At 49.9% G+C, this 13307-nt stretch overlaps 5 protein-coding genes across 5 annotated transcripts; 3 read left to right on the top strand and 2 right to left on the bottom strand.

Annotated features, from left to right (window-relative positions):
* Positions 1-674: 674 nt before the first annotated feature.
* GIQ15_04706 (uncharacterized protein) lies at positions 675-2231 on the top strand (the record flags this gene model as incomplete). The annotated part of the gene is made up of 3 exons (XM_033552123.1): positions 675-1226; positions 1285-1559; positions 1619-2231. The coding sequence occupies 3 exons, from the start codon at positions 675-677 to the stop codon at positions 2229-2231; spliced, it is 1440 nt and encodes a 479-aa protein (XP_033405853.1).
* A 1332-nt stretch (positions 2232-3563) lies between these two features.
* GIQ15_04707 (uncharacterized protein) lies at positions 3564-4790 on the top strand (the record flags this gene model as incomplete). The annotated part of the gene is made up of 1 exon (XM_033552124.1): positions 3564-4790. The coding sequence occupies one exon, from the start codon at positions 3564-3566 to the stop codon at positions 4788-4790; it is 1227 nt and encodes a 408-aa protein (XP_033405854.1).
* A 1024-nt stretch (positions 4791-5814) lies between these two features.
* On the top strand, positions 5815-7075 carry GIQ15_04708 (Nmt1 protein; the record flags this gene model as incomplete). The annotated part of the gene is made up of 4 exons (XM_033552125.1): positions 5815-5849; positions 5961-6132; positions 6200-6349; positions 6410-7075. The coding sequence occupies 4 exons, from the start codon at positions 5815-5817 to the stop codon at positions 7073-7075; spliced, it is 1023 nt and encodes a 340-aa protein (XP_033405855.1).
* A 583-nt stretch (positions 7076-7658) lies between these two features.
* On the bottom strand, positions 7659-8383 carry GIQ15_04709 (uncharacterized protein; the record flags this gene model as incomplete). The annotated part of the gene is made up of 2 exons (XM_033552126.1): positions 7659-7924; positions 8023-8383. 2 exons carry the CDS (start codon positions 8381-8383, stop codon positions 7659-7661), a joined length of 627 nt encoding a protein of 208 aa, XP_033405856.1.
* Positions 8384-11007: 2624 nt separating this feature from the next.
* Positions 11008-13019, bottom strand: GIQ15_04710 (T-complex protein 1 delta subunit; the record flags this gene model as incomplete). Its single annotated transcript, XM_033552127.1, has 8 exons — positions 11008-11856; positions 11916-12319; positions 12375-12543; positions 12607-12636; positions 12695-12724; positions 12780-12802; positions 12856-12907; positions 12972-13019. The coding sequence occupies 8 exons, from the start codon at positions 13017-13019 to the stop codon at positions 11008-11010; spliced, it is 1605 nt and encodes a 534-aa protein (XP_033405857.1).
* Positions 13020-13307: the final 288 nt, after the last annotated feature.

Raw genomic sequence — 13307 nt, forward strand, 5'->3', positions numbered from 1 at the left:
CCGAATTCGGACTTCCAGGAGTAGAGTTATGACTAAGCAGGCACGAGAGCTAGGGCCGACGCTAGACTACTTTAGGCCTAGAAAAGTGGAGAGCTACGAAGGGCGGTGAGGGTGAAATTTTAAATGGCAGAAAAAAGTTCCCAGCCTTCAAAGCGGAAAAAAAAGCTTGGATAAATATCAAGTTGCTTTCCCGCACAGAGACTTCTTTCTTCGTTTTCCCCCCCATCACACATCACACCTCTTTTATTCTCTTCTCTTGATCAAGGCTTCCAGCTTTCGAGTGATTGCAAAGAGACCTATACGTTCTGTGTAGAACTCTTCGTAACTCGCTAGTGTTCCGTGGGCTTCCTGTGGGCTTGTCGCGTGAGATCATATTTTCAGAGGGCTTTATCTGTTCGCTTGTCGGCTGAGGGCTTAGGATATCTTGACATCTGTGGGATTTTGCTTGCTCGTATCTACGTCTACATAGACCGGTCATTTGAAAGAGTGTCCGTCTTGTTGGCTTGTGGCTTATTTGTGACATTATCTGTGGGCTTGAGAGATTAGTTCCTGTTGGTTCTTGACTGAATATTGCATTGTGGGCTCTGTTCCTTACTGAAGGCTGGTGCTATCAAGTGGGACGTTCTATTCTCCGTTTTAAACAATTATCAAGTGGTGAGTCCTGCTCAACAATCATGTCTCCTTCCCCTCCGGCGATTCTGACCTTTATGCGAAACAGGGAAGCAAATATGAAGGGTCCAAAGGCTCAATCTGTCGCTAAGAGCGACAAGGTCCTCACCAAGGTGAAGGATGGTGGTGTGAAGAAGGCAACTGCCGCTCTGAAGGCAAAGGAGGCTGCCAAGAAGGTCGCTGCTAAGAAGGTCAAGGAGGTCAAGAAGAAGGCTCCAACTCCATCGGACAGCTCTAACTCTGATAGCTCTGAGGAGAGCGAGGAGAGCGAAGAGGAGGCCGCCCCTGTCAAGAACGGTGCTGCCACCTCCGACTCTTCCGACGAGTCTTCCGAGTCCGAGGATGAGAAGCCAGTTAAGAATGGCGCCAAGGCTACCAATGGCAAGAAGGCCGAGAGTGAGAGCGAGAGTGAGGAAGAGGACAGTGACGACTCTGACGACTCTGAGGAAGAGGTGAAGGTCGCTGCTAAGGAGGTCAAGGACACCAAGGCTAAGGAAGCTGATTCCGACGACTCTGACGATTCTGAGGAGTCTGACTCTGAGGAAGCTGCTAAGGAGGTAGGTCTAACCCCAAGTCTTTCGTTCCACTGAGCAGCCTAACTAACCACATATTTAGGACGACTCTGATGATTCTGACGATTCCAGCGAGGAGGAAGAGGAAGAGGAAGAAGAAGCTGAGAAGCCACAGAAGAAACGCAAGGCCGAGGAGGACGCCGAACCTGCTGCTAAGAAGGCCAAGGTTGATGTCCCAGAGGGTGCTTCCGCCAACCTCTTCGCTGGTAACTTGTCCTGGAACGTCGATGAGGAGTGGCTCCGCTCCGAGTTCGAGGAGTTCGGTGAGCTCAGCGGTGTCCGCATCGTCACTGACCGTGAATCTGGCCGATCCAGAGGGTAAGCTCAATCACCTCTTACTGATGAAAGTAGAACTTTCAACTAATATAACTACACAGATTCGGCTATGTTGAATTCGTCAACGTCGAGGATGCCGTCAAGGCCCACGCTGCTAAGAAGGACGTCGACCTCGATGGCCGCAAGCTGAACCTCGACTTCGCCAACGCCCGCGCCAACAACGCCGGCGGTGCCAACCCACGCGAGCGCGCTGACAGCCGTGCCAAATCTTTCGGTGACCAGACCAGCCCCGAGAGCGACACTCTCTTCATCGGAAACATCTCCTTCTCCGCCGACGAGAACATGGTCCAGGAGCTCTTCTCCAAGCACGGATCCATCCAGGGCATCCGTCTCCCAACTGACCCCGACTCCGGTCGTCCAAAGGGCTTCGGTTACGTCCAGTTCTCTTCCGTCGACGAGGCTCGCGCTGCCATGGAGGCCGAGCACGGTGCTGACCTTGGTGGCCGTGCCATCCGTCTTGACTTCAGCACTCCCAGACAGCCCGGATCTGGAGGTGACCGCGGCGGTCGTGGCGGTGGCCGTGGTGGCTTTGGCGGTCGCGGTGGTGGTCGCGGCGGTGGTCGTGGTGGCTTCGGCGACCGCGGTGGCCGTGGAGGTGGCCGTGGCGGTGGTCGTGGAGGCTCTTCCTTCGCCGGCAAGAAGACCACTTTCTAAACTGATTTATCGACGACTCTAAAAAGGTTTCCTGTTACGAACGGTAGAGCGTGTATGACTCTCCAGGTAATGTATAACACCCATCTTTACACCCCCATCCCAAAACGAAAAAAAGTCCTGTTTCCGGAGTTTGTCTGTGCAATTGATTTTCCTCCCCTTTTACGCCTGTTCCTACTGTAGAGTGTTTTCTTGTATCTCCTTACTGTCGTGTTGTTAGGGCAGAATATAAAAAAACGAATTTCTATCTTTTTTCTCCATGAGTTCTTATCTTCTGCTTAGTCAGCCGTAGATCAGGCCATTGCGGGGTAGGGTAGCTCCAGCCACGCACTTCTCTGCCACTACTGCAACGCACTCACCCTCTACTGCCCTTAAAGTTGTACAGCTGACCTTTATAGCCACTGCCATATACACACGTCCATGATGACATAAGCAGTTTGATTTGCGCCTGATACGGCAACTGGAGACGAAGTTTCACCGCCATCCCGCAATCGTCATCTTTCTTCTTTCGCATCTTTATATCTTCATCTTCTCTTCTTCTTCTTTTCGTCTCTTCTATACCACTTTTATACCACTTCTTGATGCTGGCCTCCGTCTTGTATGACTAGACTGGATGCGCCAAACTACGCAGTCGAGTTTTCACACTGATGCAGGCTGCCTTCCTCGTGCTCTAGTCAGGTGAGAGGGCTAGTTGCCTCCTGCTCAGCCTGTCTACTTATTGCGCTGGACGTCTTCTCTTGGATCTCTTCCACTACACCTCTGGTGACTTGACGGAGGAGTCGCATGGAGCTGGCTTGTGCTGTTGTTCTGACTGCATGTGTATGTCCTAAGCCGAGATGTTGGGGGCGTGAGGGGGAGCACTCTGACTATAGTGGAACTTGTTGACATATACTGATACTATGATTATCTAGTAAACATTTAACTCGAATCTACATATCTATCCAGATCGATCCAGGTCTATATACTGGCTCTATCAGTCAAGTGCTTCAGTCGTTGACTACGCATATATACGGCTATCTACCGTGTGGAGGTCGACTTGGAGATACATGCAATCCACGCCCTCTACCACCCACCATGGCTGCGGATAGTCCATCACCAGGGCGTGGCATACGACCTCAAACCGCGCAGGGAGGTCATCCACGTCGATCAGAAGGTGAGTTCACGTCTCGTTCTGGTCTTGATCGGCTTTCCAGTTGGCATAGACCCTTCTGGAAACAGGATTCAACTCCCGTATCTGCCTAACATTGCTACATCTTCCCTGAAAATCTTCCCGTCCCTGCATGAAACACCTCGTTTATGCATCAACTTATTGGATATCAAAGCCAAAGTGTTACAATGTACTCATTCAGGTATTACGTAGATTCTTGGATCGAACTTTCTTCTCAGCCTTCCTCCTCTTCTCTATCTTCGGCCGGCGCGCCCGATGAGATCGTTACAACTGGCCTAAGGGTCCAACAGCTTCGCAGGCGGCGGGCTGCACAGCATCATCATCATCACCACGGCGGATATCATGTTCCACCGCAGGATTTAGATATCGCCTATTCACATCGCCCGTCAAGTGCTACGGGGAGCAGTCAAGATGAGAACGAAGAGACGGAGAGCGAGTCGGATCGTGTCTCGAACGACGACTTCCCAACACGACTACTCAGACCGGATATCAATATGCTACCGGAAATATCTTCTCAGTCGGATGAACAGCTATCCAGCGACGATGAAGACGATACATCTACGGCGCTGGGATTTAACCCACAACCCAACGCTTTCTCTCACCCACCAGCATCTATACGGACAGCGCAATCGCGGAGCTCGTTTGATTCCGCCAGACTACAGAATCGGTCCAGCACACGGCGGAATTCACGATCAAGCCTGCCGAACGCTGGCTCCCGACGCGCTTCAAACCAACACCCTCAGCACTCTCCCTTCAATATAATGTCACCATCACACCAAGCAGACCACGATGCAGCTCTACGGGCAAGCCTCTCTACTCTCCTCTCCTGTGCAGCTGCTGCTCGCGGATTGCCCAAGAACGACAGCCAACCTTCAGTCGCTGAGCGATCACCACCCAGAGCCGAGCCATCAACATTCCGTCTCCTCCCGGGGGCTACTGACACTGAAGACGAACCTATCGCACCAACACGTACCCACCAGCCACCACGATTCATATCTTCAACACCGGTGTCTCCCAGACGTTCACGGTCCCCCATTTCCGCAGGCCAGAAAACCCAGCGAAAGGCCAGCCCCTCCAAGGACCGTTCGGTAGCCAAAAAGGCCAGACGGCCCATGGCCACGGAGACGAGTCAAGTCATCAGCCCGACTGTGATGACCTGGGTTATCAGTGCCGGTGTCGTCGTGCTCTTTTCAGCCATCAGCTTCTCTGCCGGCTACGTTCTTGGACGAGAAGTAGGCAGGATCGAGTCCGGTCACAGCCTATATGGAAACGGAATAAGCAACATCAGCGAGCCTGGAAGCAGTGGGTTCCCGTCTGGAGCTGGGTGCGGCAGGGAGGCAGTGAAGGGCGGCCTGGGGAGGTTCAGGTGGAGCGGAGGCAGCGTCTCAGCATGACTTGCCATCTCAATGACTCTATTTTCCTTTCTTTTGTTTATTTACCAGCTCACCCGAATCAACGGAAGCGCCAACATCCAACGACCTATATATGATGTCAGACGAAACCGATATGAATGGCGATATGAATGGAGCTTTAGAGAATGCGGGATTTCAACAGACTGGCGGCTGGGATCGGAGTTAACTCGGACAAACGGCATTGGGAGGTGTTTCACTGGGGTTTTAATTGATGTTTTTGATGTTTTTTCTTCTTTTCTTCAATTCCCCTTTTTTATATCGATCATTTTGCAATTTTGAGCTAGTATCCAATTTGCCAGATGACCTTCTCCTTCGACATGTAATTACTTGCCCGTTTTCCCCGAGCCTGTCCTTGCGGTAAAACGTCTTAGGTAGTTTTAATATAGCCCTATTCTTCCCTTCCAACGCATCCTCGTATGTTGTTAACCCTTGCCTGCCAGCTTGGCGTTTCCCTTGCCCCTCCCCCACCTTCGCTCCCGTTAAATTCTTCCTTTCTTCCTCTTCCTTTCTCTCTTCCAAACACATCGCCAATTCATCGATTTCAGTCATCCAGCTCACTCAATTTCATCTACCAACTCACCTACAACAACTCTCAGACGGTACGAAGCGCCAGAAGTTTCGAGGTCGCGAATACAGGGGACGGTTTCCTGCCATGGAGCTGTCCCAGTTCGTTATGGATTCATCCGAGAGTCAAGGTATTGTGGTATATATCATATCAGTCACGAGTGACAGGTGTTCGGCTCGGTGTCTCTCTCCATAGCTGCCAGAAGATATATCGTCGTCACCAGCTTCAGTGCTCGGTGACGGTGCTGGTGGCTGTGGTGAGAGACATCGGGCTGTTCTGAGATTATACTGTCTGAACTTGATCTAGATAATTCTAGCGAAAGGACACACGCGACTTCACTTCTCCCTATTCCTCCCTGTTCCATTTTACCCCTCTGTATGAGGGTGCTTTGTGATGCTAACGATGCACAGTCGGGTTTTTCTTGACCTCACCTCCGTAATCATGTCTACCGATAAGATTACCTTCCTCACCAACTGGTAGGTCTTGAGAGTGGCTTAAATGGACTATTTCTTTTTGTTGCAGTTTATTCTTTGTATTCTTATCTTTTGTTTATTGGTTGCTCGTCTTTGAAAGTAACGTTTCGAAAGGCATGCTACCCCGTACCACGCCCCCCTATACCTCGCCCAGAAGAAGGGATACTTCCAGGACGAAGGCATCAAGGTCGCCATCTTGGAGCCAAATGACCCTTCCGATGTCACCGAGATCATTGGAAGTGAAAAGGTCGACCTGGGTTTCAAGGCCATGATCCATACCCTCGCTGTCAGTGGCCCTCGCTATCTATCAATTGCTCTTCCGATATTGAGATATTGACGTTGATGTATAACAGGCCAAGGCACGAAACTTCCCTGTCCTGTCCATCGGTTCTCTCCTCGACGAGCCATTCACCGGTGTCGTCTACCTCAAGGACAGCGGAATCACCACCGACTTCCGCTCCTTGAAGGGTAAGCGTATCGGCTATGTTGGAGAGTTTGGAAAGGTATTTGATTCCCCCTACTAGGTTCTAATTGTATCAATTGGCCAGTACTGACCGTGATAGATCCAAATCGACGAACTCACCAAGTACTATGGCATGACTGCCGATGACTACACCGCCATCCGCTGCGGTATGAACGTCAGCAAGGCCATCATCCAAGGTGACATCGACGCCGGAATCGGTCTCGAGAACGTCCAGATGGTCGAACTCGAGGAGTGGCTCGCCGGCCAAAACCGTCCTCGCTCCGACGTCCAGATGCTCCGCATCGACGAGCTCGCTGAGCTAGGATGCTGCTGCTTCTGCTCCATCCTCTACATCGGTAACGAGAAATTCATCTCCGAGAACCCCGAGAAGGTCCAGAAGTTCATGAAGGCCGTCAAGCGCGCTACCGACTACGTTTTGGAGAAGCCTGAAGCCGCGTACGAGGAATACATTGACATGAAGCCTATCATGGACACTGCCGTGAACCGCAAGATCTACGAGCGCTCCTACGCCTACTTCAGCAAGGACTTGAAGAACGTTGCTCGTGACTGGGAGAAGGTGACCAAGTACGGCAAGCGATTGGGCGTTCTCGACGAGTCGTTCAAGCCAAACTACACCAACGAGTTCCTTACCTGGGAGATGGAGCCAGAGTCCACTGACCCAACCGGTGACCAGAAGAAGATGTGCGCTCTCCAGAAGAAGGTTGCTGAAGAGGGTGGATTCAAGAGAGTCCCACTCTCTGCTTAGATGTGAGGACCGTCGTTACATCTGACAAAACGGCCAAAAGGAACTTGTTTGTTAGGGGTCTCTTGTTCTCATTCTAACTCTGTCCATCCTTTTGTGTTCTTTTGCTTGGCTTTGTCAAGTCGAATTCGAAAGTAGCAGCCGCTCATTTATCTTGTGATGATGAATCATATGAGAAAAAACAAACCTATTCCTTACTATGGAGTAGTTTATATAAATAAAGAAGAAACAACATTGTCTTCTCAAGTTTTGTTCCTGTCGAATCACGTAGCTCTTTGAGGCATTAAGTCATTCCCTTGACCGCTGCAAATGACCTTGCTCATCTTATCTTTCTGGTAACATAATGTTCGTAATGAGAATCGTCCGAGCAAGTTATACATTGCAGGAATAACATTGTAGAATACAGGTATTTTCTAAAGTTAGTATACAAAAAGCGAGTAAAAAATTGACTACAGCTGCTTTGCCTCCACAAGCCGGCCGTTATGATACAGCCAAAAGATATCAAGCCATTCTTCTTGGCTCCAGATCCCATAACCTCTATCAACCAATTACTCCAAAGGCTCGTACTCTCCCATGACAAGGCCGTTTACAATCCGCGCAAGAAGTTGGATTCCTTGATAGCCTTCTTCCTTGCATTACGAGCACTCTTGGTGATTTCCTCCCTAACAGCCAATCCAGAAGTAGCGGCTTCGATATTATCAGCAGCTTGCGCTTCGCCAGCGCTAGGGTCGATATTATAACTCGCAGGCGTAATGTCAGTGGCCTGCTCGTGTGCTGGAATCGGGCGTGGCTTCCCAGCAGCCAAAGCAGCCATTTTCTTATCGTGCTTCTTGCGTGCTTTCTTATTCATACCTAAAAAGCAGAATATGTCAGTAAATGTCTCTTGATATAACGGATGATTCCACAGCTCAAATATAGCTTGGCCTGTTCGATATCGAGATATAACGTACTTGCAACATCAACTGATCCAGCCGCTGCCTTTTTACCAGGACTATCTAATAGAGTCCATAACCAATCCGGATATTCGTGGTCTTCCATCGCAATCGGGTCTTGTTTGTTCTTCTCATAGTTCAATCCCTCCAGTTTTGTGCCGGCAGGGGTGGCGCTGACGACCTTTGGGCGAGCTTTTGAAGGAGCACCGGCGGGAGAGGGCGAGGTAGCTTTTGTTTCTGCGGTGGGTGGTGCGGAGCTGTAGAATCGGGATTGGGATAGTAGGTGCTGCCGCGATGCGAGGTTGGCGTATGAAGACGATGAAAGTCGGGAGGATGGGAGGCGGGAGAGGAGAGACGAGCGGCACTGTCGACAGATCATTTTGGCGGCTTTGGATTTCCTGCAATTGAGGTGCTGGTTAAATTGCAGGAATCTCGTCTTTCTTGTCTCGTCTTGAAGCTCGTGTGCAAAAGGGAAAAAAAATGGTTTCGATGGCCTGTGTCACGTGACATAATACCAGGCACAAGTTTCTTTCAATGTTTATGGGAGATATGCTATACGCTGGAGGTAAGAGAGTGAAATTAGATAAAAGGATGGATAGTTGATTTGATTCTCTTCTTAATTTTCTATATACAGGACTACTAACTAATAATGTAACTTCCGCCAGGTATAAACCCAATAACCAACAAAACAGACTTTAGATAGAGGAGATATCGGTGACATAAAAAATATCAGCGCAAGTTATTCTGCAAACGATTGTTAGTGTTCCTGACATGGGAACAAGTATATTGTATGGAAAGTCCCTTAGGTAGACGGACTCCCTTTATGACCCTTTTTTTCTGGATACTCCATGAAGCTCATCACATGGGACGGAGCTTCTAGTTCCCGACATTGTTGCTGTTGCGTGCTAGTAGAATCGTTCAAGTTCGGCCGTAATATGACGCCTTCCGGTGTTGTCACGGTTAACACAACGCCTTCAGCAGGACAAAGAGACTGTGGATGAGGAAGCTGCTGTGGCGGTGGTTGTGGGCAAGGTGATGGTGTTTGCTGGTCGGAGCTATCTAGTTCAGCCAGAGCTGGATGGCATGAGGTGGTGGCCGACAGCTTAGGGATCAAGCTAGTATTGTGCCCGTGTCTTGTGGCTGAAAGCGGACTAAATCCTCGTAATGGGGACGAGGTAGTATCTTGTATGACTATCTTTTCGTTTGACCAGGTCATGCTTTGTGTGCTGGGGCTTGCGGTGGACGAGGACCCGATTGAAGGGGAATCGTTGAATTTTTTAGGGCTTGCGCTTAGGGTAGAGCCTTCAGACGGAGCAAACATCTCAGCTCTGTAATTATTCCCTATTCAGACGTGTTAGAATGCGCAGTTAGATATTAAGTCATACCAAAAATGAGAACATACCATCAAGTTCACCGCATAGTCCCTGGTCTGGAGATTTTTCTAAACTGGGACTGGCAATGTTTTCGGCAGCCTCCTTCTTACGTCGGCCCGTGATCATCGCACGAGTCCCTTCCCATTTTCCAGCATTTTTCCTTTTTCGTCGAACGAGGAACCAGAATAATACAAATCCGAGAAAGAGTAGAACAATAACCACGGCCCCTACAATACCACCGATCAAAGCACCGCGGGAAGGCCTTGAAGGGATATAAGCTGGCTCCGGGGTAGCTGTCGACCCTGTTTCTGTGGCAGTTGCAAATGAGGAGCTACTAGCTGACGTGGATATTGTAGATGAGGTAGATATTGTGGATGCTGAGCTGTTGCTTGTTGACGGTATGGAGGTGTGGATAGTGGTCCAGGAGCTGGTGAGGTTCGATGTCGTCCGGGTCTGGGTCCGAGTCTGGGACTGGGACTGGGTTTTTTGTGAAGATCGGCTGCTGGTAGTCGACAATAAAGAGCTACTCTTTGGGCTATCCGGACACTCACCAGTGTTGCAAGGATCTATCGTACAGCATCCCCTGAACAAGCCCTTGGAACATGTATAGAACTGGCTACCCTTCTCACAATCCGTGTCATGACTGTCAGGGCTGCGAAAGGGAGGTGTTTTGTCTGTCATGGTTTCTGGTAGCAGACTATCTCTTCGCTTGAGAATGGATGGTCGAGAGTGAAAAGTGGCAGCAACCGGTCCACGGGTGGTGGTACAAGTATATTATCCGGAAGTAGACTTTTCCGCAATCCTAGCCCCAGTGGACATTGCGGGATAATACCAGAGATGAGATATTATCCACGTCTCCGCGCAGTGAAACTATAGAAAAGAACGGATGGCAACAAAAGCACTCAGGCCATGGGCTCTGATGGAAGGACGTGGTCTCCTCCCCTTGAGAGACCCCGGCTGAAGGGAGCCACGGGCATAAAGAAAAGAAATCCAGGGCGGGCGCAAACGGCACTGCCCTGGCAACGGCCACTCGGGGTATCCATCGTAATAATCGCCTTGAAAGGGGTGCAGTGCCGGTTGCTTGTGCTGCACGACGGGTTGGCGCGATGCAACCGCAAACAGCAAAGCGAATCATCTTTTTGCACCGCGCGGAAGTTGATGTTGGATATTATATAAGCATGCTTACTCAGCCACGTCTTGTCCAACCACGGTCACGGGTTTAGCGCGCTCTCCATGGCATCTGCATACGCCCCTTGCTCTTGCGCTTGATATAGAGACCGTAGGGGCCATCTGGATGTTGGTAGGGTCCGATTGGGCGCAGTTTATACTGTTGGCGGTCTCGGGGGGGCATCTATACATAGCATACGGAATATCACTCTATATACCCCTATCCGGAATAGTTGGGCAGCGTAGGACAATATGTTGGTGTGTACCTAATTTAGATATATTTCCGGCAAGCAAACAAATAGATCAGACAAAACAGTTTTGGATTTCTATTACCTATGCTGAGACTTTTATCATGTACCATGTTTATTATCAAAAACATACCGGCCCGGACCCCAGGCGGCAGCACGCACCTCAAAATCGTCCCAACAGTCAAAGACTATTGTCTTCCCCGCTATATCCTCTCTTATCTCGACAGAGCAATGTCATCAATTCGTAAAATAAGCTTGACGGTTTCAGCTGCAAGCTCAACTGCACTTGTGCTAACCAACAGTGGCTGCAGAACGCGCTCATCGGCTATGTTGATTTTGACACCGCCGCTTCGGATGCTTACACCGGCGTTCTTCTCACCCATCTCGTGACGATGGCGAAGATCGGTGACGACCTTGATGCTGTTCAAGCCTGCGTTCTCAGCAAGGGTAACTGGGATGACTTCCATGGCGCTGGCGAATGCTTTCCAGCAGATAGCTTCAGTTCCGGTCAAGAGACGGGCTTGCTTGGCCAAGGCCTGTGCGATTTCGATCTCGGGAGCTCCTCCACCGGCAATCAGGGCACGCTTCTTAACCAGACATCTAACCACGCAGAGGGCATCGTGGAGAGAACGTTCCACCTCGTCGAGAATCAAGCTGTTGGCTCCACGTGCGACGATAGATACGGTCTGGGCAACGGTTGGGGTGCGGATGCCGGTGATCTTGAGGTATCTGGATCCGGACGAGTTCACTTCCTCGACCAAGTCAGCAGTTCCAAGCTTATCGTCGGTAAAGGAGTCGATGTTAGCAATGGGTTTGCAGCCTAAGCTCTTGCAGACGAACTCTACTTCGTCACGCTCGATATCCTTCACAGCGAGGATCTTGACACGGGAAAGGAAGTTGAGAGAAAGGTCGTTGACGGCATCTCGTAGAATCGATTTCTGAATAAGGATAACATTGCATTTGGTCTTGGCGATCTTTCGGATCATGTTGAGGAGATACGTGCGCTCTTCTTTGAGAATCTTATCCATCTGTCGGTAATCGTTGACAACAATCTGGTTCTCCATCTATAAGTTTTGCGGTGGTTAGTATCATCAAGTTGAGTGGAGGGGCACGGGTTACGAACATCTGGCTTGGGAGGGCTCAGTTGGAACTGGATAAGAGCAATCTTGGCTTTTTCCACCCTGGTAGGACCACCCGCGCTCTTCATCACAGGCTGGTTCATTATCAAACCATCAATCATCTCGCTGTCTTCAATCGTACCGCCAACCTTCTTCACTATTCTAATGTTGCGGAGATCAACGTTTTCGGCAGTCTTTTGGTCAATAACACGGAGAACAGAGTCTACTGCCATGGGAGAGAGGAGACTAGAGTATTGAGAGACAATCTTTGAAGACAACGAGGTCGATGCGGCTTGGAGGAGAATAGCCCTATCGGATAGGGAGATTGGCTGGGACATTCCTTCGAGGATCTTGACTGCAGCGGCAGCAGCGCGCTGGAAGGACTCGGAGATGACAGTAGGATGTAGTCCTAGATACAGGTGTTAAAGGAATGAAGCTCGAAACGGCAGTTCACACTATCGTACCTTTGGAAAGTAATCTCTCTGCGGCCCCTAATAGACTTCCAGCAATGACAACAACGGACGTAGTGCCGTCACCAGCTTCAACATCCTGTGCCGCACTCAAGTCTACCAGCATTTTAGCAGCGGGGTGCATAACAGCCATATCCTTCAACATGGTATTTCCATCGTTCGTCTGTGTTCAGGGGGGTCAGTAGGGCGGGCATCCGGTGGGTCGATATCACAGATTTCAACGTACAATTATCGTCTCTCCCTTTCCAGTTTGTATCTAGAGGAACATCCCGTTAGTATAGATAGCCGTGAGAGTAAATAATTGCTCGACATACCATCTTATCCATACCCCTTGGCCCAAGCGACTTTGCTACAAGTTAGCCCCGCGTTCTGTTAGATTAGAGGATGAAGCTATCGTACCGTCCTTATAGCGTCCGCAACGGCTATATTTCAAGTTAGCAAACGTTCCTCAGTGCAGCAATGAAGCCAACCATACCTCTGGCTGCCATGATGTTCGCAGCGCGAACCGCCATGGGCTTCTCCTTATCCTAGTAAAGGTCAGTACATTTAGGCACCGATTAACAGATTAAAGGCGATAACGGAAACACCAACCTTGAAAGTATTATTCATAGTTCCCTGAATACCTAGAGCAGCCGCCATCTTGAAATTCGTAGCCTCGTTGGCGGAAAATCGGGTTGTGTTTTGTTGAATATTATTATCACCACGCTTGTGGAGGGAGTTTGGATTTGTGAGCTTTCCATAGAATTTCGTAGGTGAGATGCTTGGCGCGATCTCCTAGCGTTAGAAAGGTGTAGCTTCATCCGGAACCTCGACCTTGCAACAGCTCTTGTGACAACAAACACACACCTCACCCAGGACACCACTCGGAGCGCCGTCTTCTACCAGCTACAGCTACCGCTTATTCTTTACGCTCGCTTCTATTCTGCT

The sequence above is a fragment of the Arthroderma uncinatum genome (genome assembly GCF_011692745.1).
Source record: "Arthroderma uncinatum strain CBS 119779 chromosome Unknown scaffold3, whole genome shotgun sequence".
NCBI classification, from domain to species: Eukaryota; Fungi; Ascomycota; class Eurotiomycetes; order Onygenales; family Arthrodermataceae; genus Arthroderma; species Arthroderma uncinatum.